At 38.4% G+C, this 17,959-nt stretch overlaps 1 protein-coding gene across 2 annotated transcripts in view; it reads right to left on the bottom strand.

Moving 5' to 3' along the window:
- CNTNAP5 (contactin associated protein family member 5) overlaps positions 1 to 17,959 on the bottom strand; it is a 366,715-nt gene that overhangs the window by 268,945 nt on the left and 79,811 nt on the right. For both annotated transcript variants that reach the window (XM_064157679.1, XM_064157672.1), the window contains exon 2: positions 3,242 to 3,352. In XM_064157679.1, coding sequence (XP_064013749.1) covers positions 3,242 to 3,352 — 111 coding nt within the window. The remainder of the gene's footprint in view (positions 1 to 3,241; positions 3,353 to 17,959) is intronic.

Genomic DNA, 17,959 nt, shown 5'->3' with positions numbered 1-17,959 from the left:
CATGTCAACACCCCACTCCATAATTTTCTTAGTAAGTAGCAAAACAGCACATCTAAAGTATAGCAACTATTTTACAGCCATTTGCTCCTCTACCCACCAGCGATGCTCATCCTGGGGAATATTTGTCCAGGTAGGCCCAAGGCAAGGACGTAAGACGCAAAGGCTGTAACAGGCAACATCAAGGGCTACTGAAGACACAATATTTACTCTGACAACAGTTTCCTGCAATTTGGCACAAGGAAACTGAAGAGGTCCATGTACCTTTTATTAATAGTGTGTCATAAAATAAAACAGTCAAAATGTGGCTCTGATTACACCCAGATCTGTGCATTTAATTTAGGTAATCAGGAAAATACCAGTGTATGAAGATGCCACATTGTTTTACTCACAAAAAAAAAAAAAAAAAAAAAACCCAAACAAAAAAACCCAACAAAAACCACCAAAACAAACAAAACAGAGGATACTTGATAAAATAAACACTTGTTTGCAATTTGCATGTCTGAGCGGCATACAGTGACCTTGTTCTGCCCATAAGATTCCTACTGACACTGGGAGGATTCTGCACATTGCACTACATCTTCATTCCTCACTGTTCACACATTTCACATTTTCTGTGGATCAAGGGAGAAAATGCCCTAATGGAGAAGCAGTGCCAGAGGAATCTGGTAATGTTGCTCATTGTCAGCAGCAAATAATGCTAGAAATGTGAAAAGAACAAAGATCTTATGGTTTCTCAGCTGGAGATTCATATGACTCCATGAAATATGATCAAACTTTTTTTTTCCTTTTCTCAGAAGATTTGTTTATTTTGGCATAATTGTTCGAAAGTTGCATTTATGCCTAGTGTTACATACTCAGTGGTCAGGCTGCCCATATTTATTTGCAGTTTATTAATACAAAGCAAAAGGAATGATTGTTTCTGCCCTACAGTGCTGTAAAAAAAAGAAAAGCTCAACCAGCTTTATATTGTGCTAAAAACTCTCAGACTTCATGTTGCAACTAAGTGCGTTGCTGATGTGGAATCCAGTGCCTAGATCAAACATTTCCAGGCAATACAACAAATTCTTTTTGACATTATATAGGTTTTATATTCCCATACATAGTCTATATGACTATTCAGGCTGAGAGCTAACAGAGAACAGAAAAAGCTTAGTTGATACAGTCATACTGTTCTGATTTTCTTATTATTTTTCACTATTTATTTAACATAAACAAAAAAAAGTTGATTAATCTCTCTTATGTATTTCACAATTCAGAATAATATTTATTAGAATTAACTACTTTACTATTACCAGTACAGATTTATCAGAATTCTAACTGAGCACTTTCAGCAGTTCACACAAGCTTTATTTGTGGGTACTTTGTGTGTTCATTTTTTACTGGCACATTTTACTGCTGCAGGCCTTTTTTTCTTTTTTTCTCAAACAACAGCCATTTAGTTATTGTTATCTATTACTGAATCAACTTCATGAATTAAAACTTTCCCTTGATGTAAGTCTGGATTGTATTTTATAAATTCATCTTCATCTATTGCATTTATATTAACCAATATATTTATCTAGCTTTCTAGCTGGAGGCACTGTTACTTGCAGCACTGTCTTATCAACTGCAAAGCTAAGCAAACTAATCAAAGTACTCCAATATTATTAGAAAGCCATGCTACAGACCTTGTTAGTGATTATTTTTTTGTGAAAATATCTACTGTTTGCATTCAAATGTCACCCCAAGACAATTCCTTCAGCCACTGTCTACCACTGGCATTTCATTCAACACAAGGTGAGGTAGCCATATGAATTCTGCTGGCACTACATCTGCACATTCCTACAAAAGCCTGTGAAACACAATAATTAGGCAAGCTATAGAATTTAGATTCTAGCCCCCTGCATTGGGCTTACTTCATCAGTTATTGGTTAAGATTCATAAAAAGTTGCTGAAACTTTTTCAATACTCTATCTTCCTGTTCCCCTGATTTGTGCTGATGAACAAAGTGGACCTTACCGATGCAATACTGTCTGTCTAAAAATCTAGAATTCCTGATCCCCCAATGCATAGCAGAACTACTGCAGCACAGTTGAGTAAGACCTATTTAATTTTCAGCTCTTAAACTGAAATTATTGCCAATTTATTTAGATATTGTTAGTATCATTTTAAAATGCAATACAGTCAGTGCTTGACTTGCAGTAATATTGACATTGAAGAGCTCAGAGGAACTGGTAAGTGCTGCTCAAGGTAAGAGAGATACCAATGCATCATCACTTTTCTACAGACAAAAAGTCATTAGAGCCATTTGCCAACCATGTAAGCACATCTAATCACTGTCCCAACTAGCAGGTGGACACAAAAGCAGGGCAAACTTCAATATCAAAATTAACGTTTATAAATTTATCTTGCACAACTATCATATGACCTTTTACTTGCTGAGGAAATCTGAGTCAAGGGTTTAAATATCATGCAGTACCTTCTACCTTGTATTTCTCTAACAACCTAGCAAGTCAGGCATTTAAAAGAGAATCTATTGATTTAACAAACAGTGTTTGATCAAAACAGACATTTCTGATTAATTAGGAAAATTATAGTTTATTTTCAATCAAAATCTCTTTTCTAGTGGCATACTTTCCAGTCTTTTTTATAATGAAAATCATATGTAATAACACAGGGCTTTTTTGATGTAGAGCTCTAATTTGAGAATAGATGGGAGCCAACAACCCAAACTCACAACATGATGACAAACGATATACTAGATACTGCTAACTTCTCTTTTCTGGTACCATGTTCACCTTGTTTCACCTTGTGGGTGAACTCACCTGGCCTCAAAATCTATTAATTGCAAATGTCTGCAATTTTTTTTCAGTAATTTTCACTCTTTCTGCAGAGTTGTGTAATCATTACATTCCACTGCATACACACTTAATATTTAGTTTCTACTAGTCTTAACAAACACCTACTTTTTAGAACAGAGCCTCAAGCATGGTGACACTCAAGCTCTAAAGACTATTGGAACTCTTCAAAAGAGAAAACTGTCTGAATGTCCTTCAGGATGTTTCTGCAAGAGAAGCAGAGAGCTTCAAATTTCAAATATTTTTATAACAAAGGAAGGAATTGCTTCTAAAAAAAAGCGCTTGCAGAAGCATGAATTAAAGCCTCTATTCAACCTGGCTCCAAGTGCAGTGCACACAAACAGCATAAAAGTTATTCTTTGTAAATGTGATAAAAAACAATAGTTTAGGCATTTTGACCTTACCATCTCGCCTGTTGAGCTTTGCAAAGCTGGGACTGTGAGTATTGAAGAGCTCAGAGGAACTGGTAAGGGCTGTTGAAGGTAAGGGAGATACCAATGCATCATCACAATTATCTAAAAAAAAAGAAGGCAAAAAACAAAACATAGAGAGGTCATCACATGAACAACAAATACACCAACTTCTGCTATCTTGAGGTGGTGTTTGTGTCTACTTAGTAGGCACAGACTGGAGAGAAAGCATACTTGATTGAAAAGCTGGAAAATGTTTTCATTTTAGTGAATGAAATCTGATGATCTGCTCTTCAGTTAAAGAGTAATTGCTCTTGTTGCAAAAGCCACTGGAAGAAGGTAGTAATGTTCTGGCAGATTTTAAAGAACACCCTAAATGTTGTGTTCAGTAAAGTCTCTCCACAGAGAAGATACATAATGTAGGCATTACAACTTTATACAACTTCATGTGTGTACAGAAAATTAGCCTGATTTAGAAGTTTGTTCACAATGGAGACAGAGGAGTCCTGTAAAACTTTATTTGAATAAAGGGAGAGCCCACCGAACAGATGCCTATGGGAGTCCCTCAAACTGCTGGAAGGCACAGCTTCCCTTTTATCCTAAATTGGATGCAAACTTCCCATTGGCTGAGGAACTCTGGATTTACAGTCTTCCTGATACATGCACTACATGTACCCCCCTTTACAGGTAACCCCCTTGCATCACACATCCTATGTTCATATAAATTTGGTTTTTCACGTTTCTGGGTGGAGAAGTTAATATTCAGTAGTCTGTTGAGCCTGTGCTCTGTCCTAAAAGTTCAGAAGTTCAGGCTGTGTTCAGTACCTGTTATCTTCAGACAGCCCTCACTGATTTACTGCAAGAACCCAAACAAGGCCCTTAGCAGAGGCCCATTATGATCTACATACACACAGATAAGGTGAATTGCCTGATTCTTTCGTTGTTATTTCAAATCTCTCCACAACTCTTCATTTGTAAAAACACTACCCACCTTAATCCTGTCATATGGAAGTGACACCTGGCCTTTCACAACATGAAGAAGGGTATTGTGTGCTTCACAAGAGTCCTGTGCTGCACTGTAATTCCAAAACCTAAACACTTAATTTCTTTCCCAAGCTCAAACACATATACCTGGCCAAATCAGTTTTATTTGTTCAAACGAGCAAATATGTCTTTCCCCTCTGATTTTCACATCTTCATCTGAGGACAGATGGGCTAGGCTAACACTCAAATTGAATTTATAGGCTTACTATGTTTGAATAAGGATGAAATCAGGCAAAGTACGTTTGAACATTACAATGTTGTGACATACAGCATCCATCCTGTCAAGGTCATGTTACATAGGTCTTTGAGTAACCTAGTCTAGTGGAAGGTGTCCACTGCCCACGGCAGGAGGAGTAGAACCAGATGATTTTTAAGGTCCCTTCCAGACCAAACCATTCCATAATTCCCTGATACACACTCAAGAATATAAGGTGAGATTTCTGTAGAGAATAATAAAATCCTCTCATTTTTAATTGAATCTCCCATGGAGCAAACACAGATCTAATTACTGGAAATGTTCAGCCCATAAACAGGACCTCAGGCACCATGGTGTTCTTGCACTAACAGAGTAAATATACAATTTGCCGAGGAGGGAAGGAAGTGATACATTAACATTCCAGGGCTACAAAAGACAAGGAGTAAAAGCAAAAAATTGCTTTATACTCATGATAGCAGATGTAAACTGAATGATACCTTTTCCATGATGAACCAAATTACATTACAGTATTTCTCATCTCTTTCTATGATTGTGTAGAACAGCCCAGATACTTTCATAATGAAAATCCAGTTCTACATGAAAAAAAAATGTAATCAATAACATTCACATCGGCACATTGCCTGAAGAACCTCAACAAAGTCCTTTTCCTCTCTTCACTTACCATGAACGAGAAGGCCTGACAAGATCTGAGTTAGACAAATTAAGCTCAAGAACATTATCCAACAAAACAAGTTACAAAGATCCTGAGCAGATTTTCTACTACTTACAGCCTTTGAACGTCAAAGACAACTTCTGACTGCAATGCATAAAAGGTCTGTGAAGTGTTGTGTTCCCTGGTAAGAGTGGGGCCCTGTTTTTTTCTGCCTGGACTTTAAAAAAAAAAAAAAAAAAATTTAAAATCTGTAAATCAAAACAAGGCTCTTAAATTCACATGTGACATGAGCAGTGATTTAAACAGACTTCAGATGGTAAGCATATCAGTGGACAAAGGTCACCTAAACTTCTGTGTTCTTTATTATAAACCTCTGGAAGTTTTGGGAACCTCTCAAAAGAAAGTTCAAGTTTTAGCAACAGATCTACATGACTACTCAGCAACATTTAAAGCTGAAATCAGAAATTATGTAATGCAGAATTTTCTATTTAAATAGTGTCTAGACTTTGTTCTCTTCAGTTCCCTGTGGTAGCTCCTGGACCACAAGAGAACTCCACACTATGATCCCAAGGTTTTCCCTGACAAGAGTCACAGTGACAATCTGTAGGTTCTCCCTGTCACTTGAGGCTATGACTGGATACCCCCAGGACATCAAGTGTCTCAACACAGCAGGAAGTGTAAATCATTTCAGAGCAATGAAGTGAGCAATGAGTAACTGGGATCTCTGGAGGATCCAGCCCAGGAAGTGACAATTACCTTTTCCAACCACCAGATGCTTTGTCTGCAGTTCCCACATCCTTTGATTCTGTCCCTAGACACACTCCCCCGGATCTTATCTGTTACAACACTAAAACATCATTTTCATATCAAATTCTGATATCTTTATTTGGTTTTACTCTACAAACAAATAAGAAAAAAATCCCAATGCTACTGCCAGGAGTCTTTCCTGGAATAAATACAAAACCATGCTATTTTAAGGCTTCAGGATTTAGAATTGTGTATAAAAATTTGCAGACTGTTCTGAGGAAGATTTGCAAGCAGAACTCTCTTCCAAGGGAAGCTAGTTTTCAAATGAGCACTCTGACAAGCTGCTGAAGCTGGTTTTTGAATGAGTACTCTAACAAGATGCAAGGTCTCTTCTGCTCTTCCTTCAGTCAAAACTAACCTTACAACCTTACATGCAGACACCTAAAACACAGGACATGGCACAGTTTTTACATGCTAAATGCTATTCCACAGTACAGTAAAGTGCTTGGGATGCATTAGACAACTTGTAAATGCAAAATACAGATATCACAGTATCACAGTATCATCAGGGTTGGAAGAGACCTCATAGATCATCAAGTCCAACCCCTTACCACAGAGCTCAAGGCTAGACCATGGCACCAAGTGCCACGTCCAACCTTGCCTTGAACTGCCCCAGGGATGGCGACTCCACCACCTCCCCGGGCAGCCCATTCCAGTGTCCAATGACTCTCTCAGTGAAGAACTTTCTCCTCACCTCAAGCCTAAATCTCCCCTGGCGCAGCCTGAGGCTGTGTCCTCTCATTCTGGTGCTGGCCACCTGAGAGAAGAGAGCAACCTCCTCCTGGCCACAACCACCCCTCAGGTAGTTGTAGACAGCAATAAGGTCACCCCTGAGCCTCCTCTTCTCCAGGCTAAACAATCCCAGCTCCCTCAGCCTCTCCTCATAGGGCTTGTGCTCAAGGCCTCTCACCAGCCTCGTCGCCCTTCTCTGGACACGCTCAAGCATCTCAATGTGATGCGTTCCTTGACAGAGACACTACTTATACAAATTTCTACAGATTTGAGATTGATATCTCTTTGCAAAACTTGGATGAAATAGACTTTCAAAAAGGTCAGATGTGCACATACAGCAAGGATCATCCCATGAGCCTTGCTTCCATGAGAAGGCAGAAAAAAGCCAACAACAAACCAAACAAAACCAAACCAACAATCTGTTGCGGGGCTCTTCAGCCTGGAGAAGAGAAGGCTTCAAGGAGACCTTATAGTGGCCTTCCAGTTTCTGAGGGGAACCTACAGGGAGTCTGGGGAGGGACTATTTACAAGGCCTTATAATGACAGGATGAGGGGTAACGGGCTTAAAGGGGAAGAGGGGAGATTTAGACCAGATGTTAGGAAGAAGTTCTTTACAGTGAGGGTGGTGTAACACTGGAACAGGTTGCCCAGAGAGGTTGTGGATGCTGCCTCCCTGGAGGTGTTCAAGGCCAGGTTGGATGAGGCCTTCAGTGTCCCTGCCTATTGCAGGGGGTTGGAACTAGATCATCTTTGAGGTCCCTTCCAACTTAAATCATTAGACAAGACAGAAAATGTTTTGTACTTGCATAATATCAAAGGAGATCCAAGGTAAAACTAAAAGCAAAGCCAAGGTACCCTGACTCCCACTATATAATCCCAGCACACAGATTACAAGAGACCTCATCTCCCTCACTTGGTGTGACAGAAGCAGACCTTTAAGACTTTTCTTCCAGGTGCTTCTGCTCTACTTTCTGCCCCTTCTTTTTGTTTTGGCAGAACAAGAAATTTGCGGCTTTGAGCCAACTGCATTCTATGTCTATTTAAAATACTGTTTTTAAAAAATTGTACACTAGAGAGGAATCTAAAATATCTACAAACTAATCCATTTGTTTGCTCTTATGTTTCCTTGATGATCAGATAACTAAAACAACACAAAACCCAACTAAAACCCCACCAAACAAAAACAACCAACCAACCACCCACCACTGGCTAATTGTTCCTATAAGCCATCTTCTTCATGCAAATCACGTAACAATATAGATCTGACTTGGATTTGAGACATGGGTGACAATCTTGACTATGCTGATTTCTTGGAAACAGACAGGTTTTTATAGCATTTACAATGTCATGCATGTCACTAGAACTGTCATCAGTAATGTTCCTTTAAAATTAAGCAAAATATTCACCCATATCAACTGATTTTTTCTGATATAATTTACTTCTAATTTTTAGAAAATAATACTAAGTTAACAAAAACCAAACAAGATAATCACTAACCTACTCCAATGTTTTTAATTAGGTTTGATTCTCTTTTTATGTACCTTGTGTTGTCCTCCAGTAAAAGCAAATAAATTCTCTTCTTTCCCCAAGTATTTTAATTTTGTCCAAAACCATTTCTTTTCAAACACAAACATAAATGTTATCAGTTCAAAAGTATCCAAGTGAGATTTAGATGCTAAAACTCTTGGGCCCCTTTGAAACATGTGATATAATAACCAGCTTGAGCTAATAGTTCATTAAACAGTGAACTTCAGTAAAGGTCTTTTGCCCAAATATCTAATTAAGCTCTATATTTTGTGATGGCCTTCAACACCTGTGAAAAGTAGGGGGAAAATGAAGCAAAACAAACAGCAAAACACTGAGAAAAACAGATCTGAGTCCTAGAAAAACAGGACTGTAAATGGTTTGAAAGAACAACACTCTTCTGAAATGCAGCTAACATTACCAAAATTGTGTTTGCACAGAAATCAGAGATTCAGCCCAACTTTACTAATTTTTTCTAGTGCACCTTGGTATGCATGTCATGATCCACTTTACAAATTTCTTCAAGCTTGAGACAACATTCAACAGCAGCAAGCAATATAAATTTAGAAGATTTCTGATTAGTGGATAATGAAGATATTTAGACAGTCATAAACCCCAGAAAAAAATCACTGTGCTCACACTAATTTTTCTTTCATCCTGTTCTTAGAAGAGGATCAATCCCTAGAAGACAGACAGGGTCACTACCAGCCATGTTATTATCTATCCTGTTACTATTTTCCTTGTCCACTTGAAAAGTCTGTAGCACAAAACACATTGATTTTCACTTGTGAAAGCCATACAGAAAGGTCACTAACATTTCCTTGATGAAAGTTTTGATGAAAAAGACATGATCAGTGAAAGATCACCAATCTTTAGGCTCCACAGACTTCATGTATGTCAGATTTGGTGATCTATGCTGCAGTTACTCTATTAGAGACATTAAGCACTATAAAATAGTCATAAATACTGTAGCCATACAACTGAAAGAAGGGTAAGGAACAGGACCCAGCACCTACCCCTTTTTTGCAAATTGAAGAAGAGGAAGAAGAAGAAGATCAAGTTACAACCCAAGAACTGGTATGGGTAGGACTTACAATGAAGTTTAAAAGACAGATTCATAAGAGAGTAAGTGACATGTCCTGGGGACTGACCTATTGGAAGGCAGTGAAGAGAAAAGGATCTGGGGGTCCTAGTTGATGGTATGTTGAGCATGAGCCAGCAATGTGCTCTTGTGACCAGGAGGGCCAATGCTATTCTGGGGTATATCAGAAGGGGTGTGGCTAGTAGGTTGTGAGAGGTTCTCCTGCCCCTCTACTATGCACTGGTGAGGCCACATCTGGAGTACTGTGTCCAGTTCTGGGCCCCCCATTTCAAGAAGAGATTTCAGAGTAAATCTGAGGCCTTGTAGCTTCCTTTTGGAGTCCTCACTTGGACCTTAAGGGGGATTTTTTTGTTGCCAAAATATAATTTTATTCATTATTAAAATACCAGCAGAGTTGCAGATGGCACTGAAGTTAAATTGTGTGCATCATTCTGATTGCAATTGTAAATTGTCTCCATACCAAGATTTGAAGTTGAAAAGTTTCACTGCTATTTACAGGGTAAATAAAATTCCTCTTAGCATTAAGCACTTAATGGAGAAATTTATTTTAAAGATGTAAACCATGCATTTTGTACCATGCCTCTAACAGTGCTCAGGAGTAATAACTGATGCCTTCCCCTTCATCTGTTTTCCTCCTGTCTCTGTAGTTACAGTTCTTTACAAAGATAAAAAAACAGAAATATTTGGACTTGCTGTGGAAGTTAACCTTCCACCTTTACAGTCCAATGAGATGCATGTATATGGGAGGAGGAGAAGCTTCTGGGGGGGGAATACACACAAGATACTGGAAAGGCAGTAGCACATTTATTTAATGTGCTATTTAAATGCCAATAATAGCTACACAAAGCATCTTGCCGGGACTACCACATGCTACTAAGTTCTTCTACAATGAAAAACTTAGTAAGTGATTCTTAGTAAATGGAGACACCACCACCTCAAAAAACCCCAAAACAAATAAACAACAAAAACTAAAATACAACCACCAAAAAAAACAAACCAAACCAAAACTAAAACACCATGAAGCCACCAACTGCTGATAGCAAAAAAGATTTCCCCCCCTTTTTTTTTTTATTTGGGTCTTTTTTTCCCCATTTCCCCTTGTCCCAGAGACTGGCTATACTCACAAGCGCAGCTGTGAACTCCATCTGTTAGCTCAAAGGCATGGCATATTTTTTCAAGATGTAAGACACTAGAAAAAATACTTAACACAACATTTCTCTTTCTATCCTCACTATACTGCAAGTAAACATCAATAGTTAAGCTAATCATGAACTCTTCCTAAATCAATGTAAATTACATGTGTTCCTTCATGTGCTTGTAAACCTTGACATAAAAGTATTACTCAGTGCATCCTTTTATAATGCAGTTCGCACATATAACCTTCTGTCACAATATTCTGATTTGAATTAGAACTAATTCAGTTCAGTGATTTTACTTTTCAGCTCAGTCTCTTCCAAGTAACCACACTGTCTGCAATTAAGAGCATGTTTTCACAGCAGTGTCTGCTTCTAGCAGTGATAATGTTCAACGTTTCTACTTAGCACCGAGGATTGGTGTGCAGACCAATGTCACTGTTAAATCTTGTAGGTGCAGAGTAAAAGACCACATCTGTGGTGAAAAGTGGACAGGACAGATGACCCTTAACTGACCAACTAGTCATTCCATACACCTCATATTCACTGTAAAGCTGAGGGATCATGAGGGCTCTCCTTCAATGGCTGACTTTGCAGGAGAACTCTCTCTGTTCTCCTGCCTTCAAACTCAATCAGTGATTTCCTGAATTCAGATGTTGAATCTGATTCCCATCTGCCACCAAGTCCGATCTAAGACTTCCCCAATGTCTGCCACAGTATCAGTGGTGATCACAATGAAATTTCTATTAGGAGGCTCATACTGGTTTTGTAAATACTTAATTTTATTGTTATTAAATACACTAAAGTAGTTTTACTTTCCTTTTTTTCCAGTCCGTAAGTCTTTTTTCCTTACTTCCTTCTCTTCCCCCATGGGAAGGGAGAGGGGTCAATAGCATCTCATTTAGTGACTGCCCAGGCCTAACTCTTGACACAAAAAATAGTCAAGTCTGATTTTTAATACCTTGAGGAGCTCACCAAAAACTCTGATTCAGTATCTAGTCTTATTTATTTTTTCACTTAAACAAGTGTGTCTGCTGTGTAACTCCCACTCACAAAGATGAAGCAGGAGTCAAATCTGAAGAACAGAGCAAACATGTGAGACTTGGACTTATTAAGCTAATATTCAAATTTCAAATAGCCATCAATGCAGCTCCAGTAAACTAACATACACAAGCAATACCTGCACCAAGAGGGTCAAAGAATATCAGACACAGATAATTATTTTTTAAAAAGTTAGGTAAAGTTGGTTTTGTGTTTAGGGAACAAATGCTCTCACATGCCAGCTCTGTCATAATCCATGCCATTTAGGTGGGTCATGACGCATCTACAAAATGTAAGTACCTGCCACATTATCTTACACATTACGCTTTCCATTAGACCACAGATATTTTTAGGATAAGAATGAGCTGCTGCCAACAAACAGGAAATCAGTCACAGAAATCCACTGCATAAGAGGACAATCTGATAATTCAACAGTTACTGAAATGGTTTATTTCTATTTGGAAAAAAAACCACACAAAACAACAAACAAATAAACAAACAAAACACACTACATTAAAAGGATGTAGTGGTTCAGCTGGTCAATGTTTATGTTCAAATTAATAAACATGCAAAAGTACATCATTGTCCAAAGCTGTGACTTAACTCTCAAGCAGGTGTAACAGCAGCTCTTTTCAAAGGTTCTTACCACTTTCTAGTCAAAATATAATCCTTCTTGCACTTCATTCCTTTTTCTTCCATATTTGTGATATTCTGCTAAGTTATGAGTGCTCTGATCTTTGACTTAAGATCACAAAGATACAAAGCTGACCAGCAGATGGAATAGGGTTTATATCTGAAGTTTACTCTTTTGACATGTAACACACTTCAGCAGACAGATAATATAAATCCCTTTAATCCATGGTGGGCAATATATTAGAGGATTGCCTTTCAGTATAGGAAAACAAAAGGACTTTGTCAGCACAAGGCAGTTTTTATTCTGTCACGAAAAATGCAAGAACATAGAGGCCCTGTGCTAGATGGCCACAGAGCATGACAAACATCCTTTTCATCATAGCTTGTATGACTCATTACTTGTGCATTTCAAAGTAATTGACATATTCCACAGATCAAGACTCTCTTCTGAATTTGCAGAAGTTTTAGCAGCACTCTAAAATGCACACTTGATGTCCTCCAAAAATGTAAGACTTTGCTACAAGCACTGCCTGTTCTACAGACATCATCAGTGAAGGAAGAGTTTAGGACTCTATCAATTAGACCATGGATTACAAAAAGCAAAACAGCATTTTCCTTAAAAAAATCATAATATGTACAATTAACACTGAAATTGTGTGTGTGTGTGTGTGTGTGTGTGTGTGTGTGTGTGTGTGTGTATAAAAAATACCCAACAAACCAACACAACATTAATGGATTTACACCCACCAACAAGGCTTCCAGGCTCATTATTAGATGAAAAAACATGATAATGATCAGAGGCAGCTGGATTGAGTTCAGTATAGGCATTCACCAACATAAAATTAAAACACAGAGGAAGTGAGGATGATTTTCTGCTGATATTACTCAGTATGGTTCAGGAATTCATTGGTGAAGACATTTTTTCCAAGTTGCCTATATACAGGTTTTTTTTAATGGGAATGTAGATACCTGTTTCAGTGAAGACAAGGTTCATTGAAAAAAAAAACCCAACAACAAAAAAAATGACAAATCAAACCAACTAAATAAACAAAACTGCTGCATAACAGCAGTGGCAAACAGGTTACCACACTGAGTGGAATATGAAAACCAGTTCAAAGAAACACAGGTGCTGCATTTGCAGAAGTGGAAAGAATTGACCATCTTAGCTAACTAACACTATCTGCGAAAAATTCTTTCTCTAGTCCAGTTTGGAAACAGAATAGCTTCAGTACCATGCCACTTTCTACCACCTGATAGTCAGCTCAGTGAGACAGAAATGCAGTTCTGACTGCTTCTCCAGCCTGAATGAGCCTTACCTATAGGTAGACATCTATGCTGTTCTCTGCACCTTGAACAACCTTCAAATTCAGCATGCTTGCAGTAATACTGCTGCAAACTTCAGTGGAGCATCTCCATACCAACTGCTTAGCACCTTTACACCTATTGCTACAAATAAGGTCAGGCCCTTAAATGAGGTCTCACATTGCTTTACTTTGGCTTTGAGAAGGTGCACAGGGTTAGTTAGAGAACAAAACCACAAATGTGATTGCCATGGTGAGTTTCCTTTGGAGGACTCACACTTGACCCTGATTTCCATGAGTTCAGGCATGAATGCAATAAGGGAAGTTAAAGGAGAAAAAGCTTTTTATAAGTTCTTGTCACTTTCTGCTTCTCCAGCACAGTACTATGGTTCACATGTTCTCAGTTTCTTTGCAGTGTTACAGTTTCCCCCTCTTTGGAGTAAGAACCGTGAATATCTGCATCAGTGTGTGGCGGAGGGGGATTCTGCCGCCTACACCAACTGTGGCAGAGAGGAGAAATTAATTGATGCCAGTGGGCATTTTTATAAAAATATATATATTTATTAACTTCAATATTTTGAACTCTCGCCACCCCCAACCACTGAACTTTAATATTAATATGGGTCTACACAGTCATGGAGGGCATTATGGGAATATCTCAAACAGTAACTTGTTAATAACTAGCATACATTCAAACTATTAGAGAGATTTTCCCCACGGCTGTATGCCGCTTGGGGTCAGTACACTGCTTGCCCAGCAAGGGTGGGCTGAAAGCTCTTTCCGCTCTATGGCAGGAGGTCCACCACAACACAGTGTAATGCTCCATTTTCATTCTCTCTCTTTGAAACCCAACCACTGTTTCAAACCTTTGTCTGATAAGGTTATTTTGTGCACAACTGAATTTACAGTTGTTGTCTCTAAGCAAACAGCAGAATCAGCTAAGCAAGCTGTGGAATATTGATGAATTTCACAGACATACCCTGCTAACAATGCACAATCATTTAAAAAAGCCATCAATAACCAAGAGGCTGTCCCTTGAAATTTCAAATCAAGTGAATTAATTTTTTTCTTATTTTTTCCTTTAAATCTTTGGTGAACTCTTGGATAACACTGACTAAAGGGAATTAAGTACATAACATAGGGTTCACTAAATATTTTCTGTTTGGAAGAGAACCTCTTCAAATCATGTAACATGAAAGATGACATACTGAAAAGCAATTATAACTCTGAGAATTTCAGTGCATCCTGTAAGGCTTAGAGCATGTTCAATTTGCAGGTTGAGAGCAGGGATTAACAGAGATGAAGGCAGTAGTAAATGCCCATGTACCATTGCATTTAAATGTAATGTCATTTCATGCATGATAAGTAATCATTTCATGTCTCAATAACTTCCAACAAAAATGCCTCATTCAGCCCCAAACCACCAATTTTTAAGAGTTTTCTATGCAAGTCAATGGTTTAGATAAGGGACAGGATTGAAAAAAGTTTACAATTCTCATTCTTAAATAAGGTGAATACAACTTTATTGTCAGTTTAAAGATGAAAATTTTCAGCCAGATATTTCTTATGGCAGTGTATTCTCTCTTTGTCAGTTGCAGTGGCATTTTTAGTGCCACAGGAGGAGAAAACACATACATCCCGTGGTTTGAACATATCAAATAAGAAAGAGAGGTCATACACAGTATTTTATTTTTCTCTCCAACAATGATTATTTTGGGAATCAGTATTGAGATCCTCACCATATATTCTTTGCCACAATCTTATGCTACATTAGGCAAATCTGTGCTTTGAACAAAATACTTGGCACTGAAAGGTTACACTCCTCAGCATTCACATCATTACAGTTTTGCCCCATGACTTTAGACTCACTTCTGCATGCCTGTCATTGAATTTTCTTTCAAGTGGAAACTATGTCCTAATTCTGAGAGAAACTTTCACCGCTCACTGACATTAACAAAAGTTAAGAGATGTTAGTCTACAAAGGACAGAGGACTCTCCAGCAAGCAGTCAAAATACCAGGTGGGGAACATGAGGGTGTTGTTAACGTCATATTTCCCAGTAATGCCCTACCCACCAACCTCAAATACAATCCTGAAAGTATTAGGAAGGATGAGCTTGTGGTCCAGATACTGAAACAGTAAAGATATTTTCAATTACCAGTTCAGCCACAGAGCCAGTTCAGGATTTGAGCCTTGCTGAGCTCAACTTTTCAAATGTATTATTTCCTGCCCTCATTGGTCAGGACAGGAACAATTTGAGGAAAAAGTGTTTCTCGCTCTTGTAGCAAGCACGGGTGAGTAGCTGCCTGAGAGTACAGAGGACTAGCTGAATGTGCCCTCAGCTATTCAGCACTCAGAGACTATCAAAACCTAAACTTTTTTTTGCATGCAGAAATAGAATCCTTCTCAGTCAATATTGAAAATGCTTTAGCAAACAGATATGCCCAAAAAGATACATTAAAAATTGATATTTATATTTTCTATTATTAATAGATTCAGCATACATATTTTCTTCATTCAGGCTGATGATGCTTTCAATTCAGTACCCAGGAATATCTGTATGAACTTTGGAATGTCTCTGAGGATTCAAAAAAAAATGCAATTTTTGCCTTAGTGGAAATCTTAGAAGCCAGCCAGAGTGGTGGTGTCAAGGCCACTCTTGTCAAGGCTGGTTAGTGGCTCATTTCCCAGTCCTGTTCAAAATCAACTGTAAGTTTTAGATGTGAAGACACAGATTGGATACAAACATATCCCCTAATTGTCACAATAATTTGGATCCATCTGATGTTTTCTGCACCAAAGATTTTAAAAATAGATCTATTACCAGTAGCTGTCCTGGATTTAATACAGAACACAGGAGGACTGGTGGACGGCAGAGGAAAAGCTCATCACTTATGCAAGTGCAGCATAATAGAAGGGAAAGGACATAACAGGACTATTCATGCTAGGGTTTTCCAAAATTCATTCTGCAACAAGGTCACAAGTACTACCAACAGAATTAAAAGGTAAAATACACTAAGGGTATCAGTGTAGCATTTCTTTCACATGGGATCAAATAAACCCAGGCATTCTTCATTTTAAGAGACACAGTGAGAATTCACACAACTGGAAACCCAAAAAAGCAGAAATTCAACAAGATGTCAACTTCAAGTATTGATTAATGTGTCAGTTTAAAAGCCAGTAGAACTCTAGCAGTCAGCTACTTTTTATTTTATATAATGAGGCCCTTTGTTCACCCAAGGAAAAGGGTTCACATTCTATATATATCTGTAGTCCTCCTTGTGTTGAACTTCACACATGGAAAATAAATAAAATCTCAATTAAAAAAAAAATCAAACAAAAAGCACCTATGTCCCACTGTCCCCCATCAAAAAAACAGGACTATAAATAAACAGAGCCATCTTTGCAAAGTTGCTGTAAGGAGCCTTTGTAGATACAACTGTCAAACATGGAACAATCTGGGTAATAACCTGATAACTTTCTTTTCAGATATGACAAACAGACAATTTCCCCAGGCTCCCTAATTGCTTGTCACTTTGTTTAGACAGATTCTATTCCTTCAATACTGAACAACTAGCTCAAATGCTTTCATATATAACTGTGGCTCAGTCAAGGCATGCATCCTTAGAAACAAGGGAACTGTATATATTAAAGTAATAATCTTTTAAACACAGACAAAAGCTCAGCTGTGTATTTTTTTACTCTTTTTAAACCAGATTCAGATTCTGCTTAGACTTCTGCTGGTTCACATCCCATTTTAATACAAAAACTCCCACAGGTTTTAGCTCTTCTACAAAGCAATTAATAATGTGTGGCTCAAGCCATTAAAGGCTTGGTTTGTGCCCCTCTAGATCCCTTGAGATAAATCAGAATTGATGTTTATTTTGAGTCTTTTGAAATTTGAATCATTTCTGCAAAGTCCTGCAGCCTTGAAACTAAAATCTAATTACCTGCAAGTGTTTGCAGATACTAGTATACATTCAAGCTCATTCCCCTGTGTGGCAAGCTTTTTAAAGATCAAAGAGTTACTTTTAGGCTTGAGGCTCCTTGTTTGAAAATGCATGTTAACATTTAATGGTGTCACACACCAAAGCCCTGAACACTGCTTTGAAAACATACTTGTCAGTGATGGTAGCAGCCTTCCTCCATATTAGAACTATGCAAAGGGAGCAAGAACATATCTTCAGAAGATCCATGGCCAAGGCCTCCATCTCAAGAAACAGAAAGCCCAGTTGTCTCACAAGCAGTTATTTGCAGTATCCTGTCTCAGTGCATCAGCCCAGCAACAAGGTCTAAGAAATGTGTTCCCTTTGATTTTGCTCTGGAGGAGTCAACAACAGCGTGCACTTGCAGCCCAGAAGGCAAATCGCATCCCAGATGCAACAAAAGCAGCATGGCCAGCAGATTGAGAGGGGTGATTCTGCTCCAGTAAGACCTCAGATGGAGTATTGTGTCCAGCTCTGGAGTCCTCAACACAGAAAGGAGACAGAAGTGATGGAGCCAGTCCAGAGAGGGCCACAGAGGTGA

This window comes from Pogoniulus pusillus, chromosome 2, assembly GCF_015220805.1.
Source record: "Pogoniulus pusillus isolate bPogPus1 chromosome 2, bPogPus1.pri, whole genome shotgun sequence".
Classification (NCBI taxonomy): Eukaryota; Metazoa; Chordata; class Aves; order Piciformes; family Lybiidae; genus Pogoniulus; species Pogoniulus pusillus.
The sequence above is the reverse complement of the archived record's forward strand: the minus strand, read 5'-3'. Positions and strand labels throughout refer to the sequence as shown.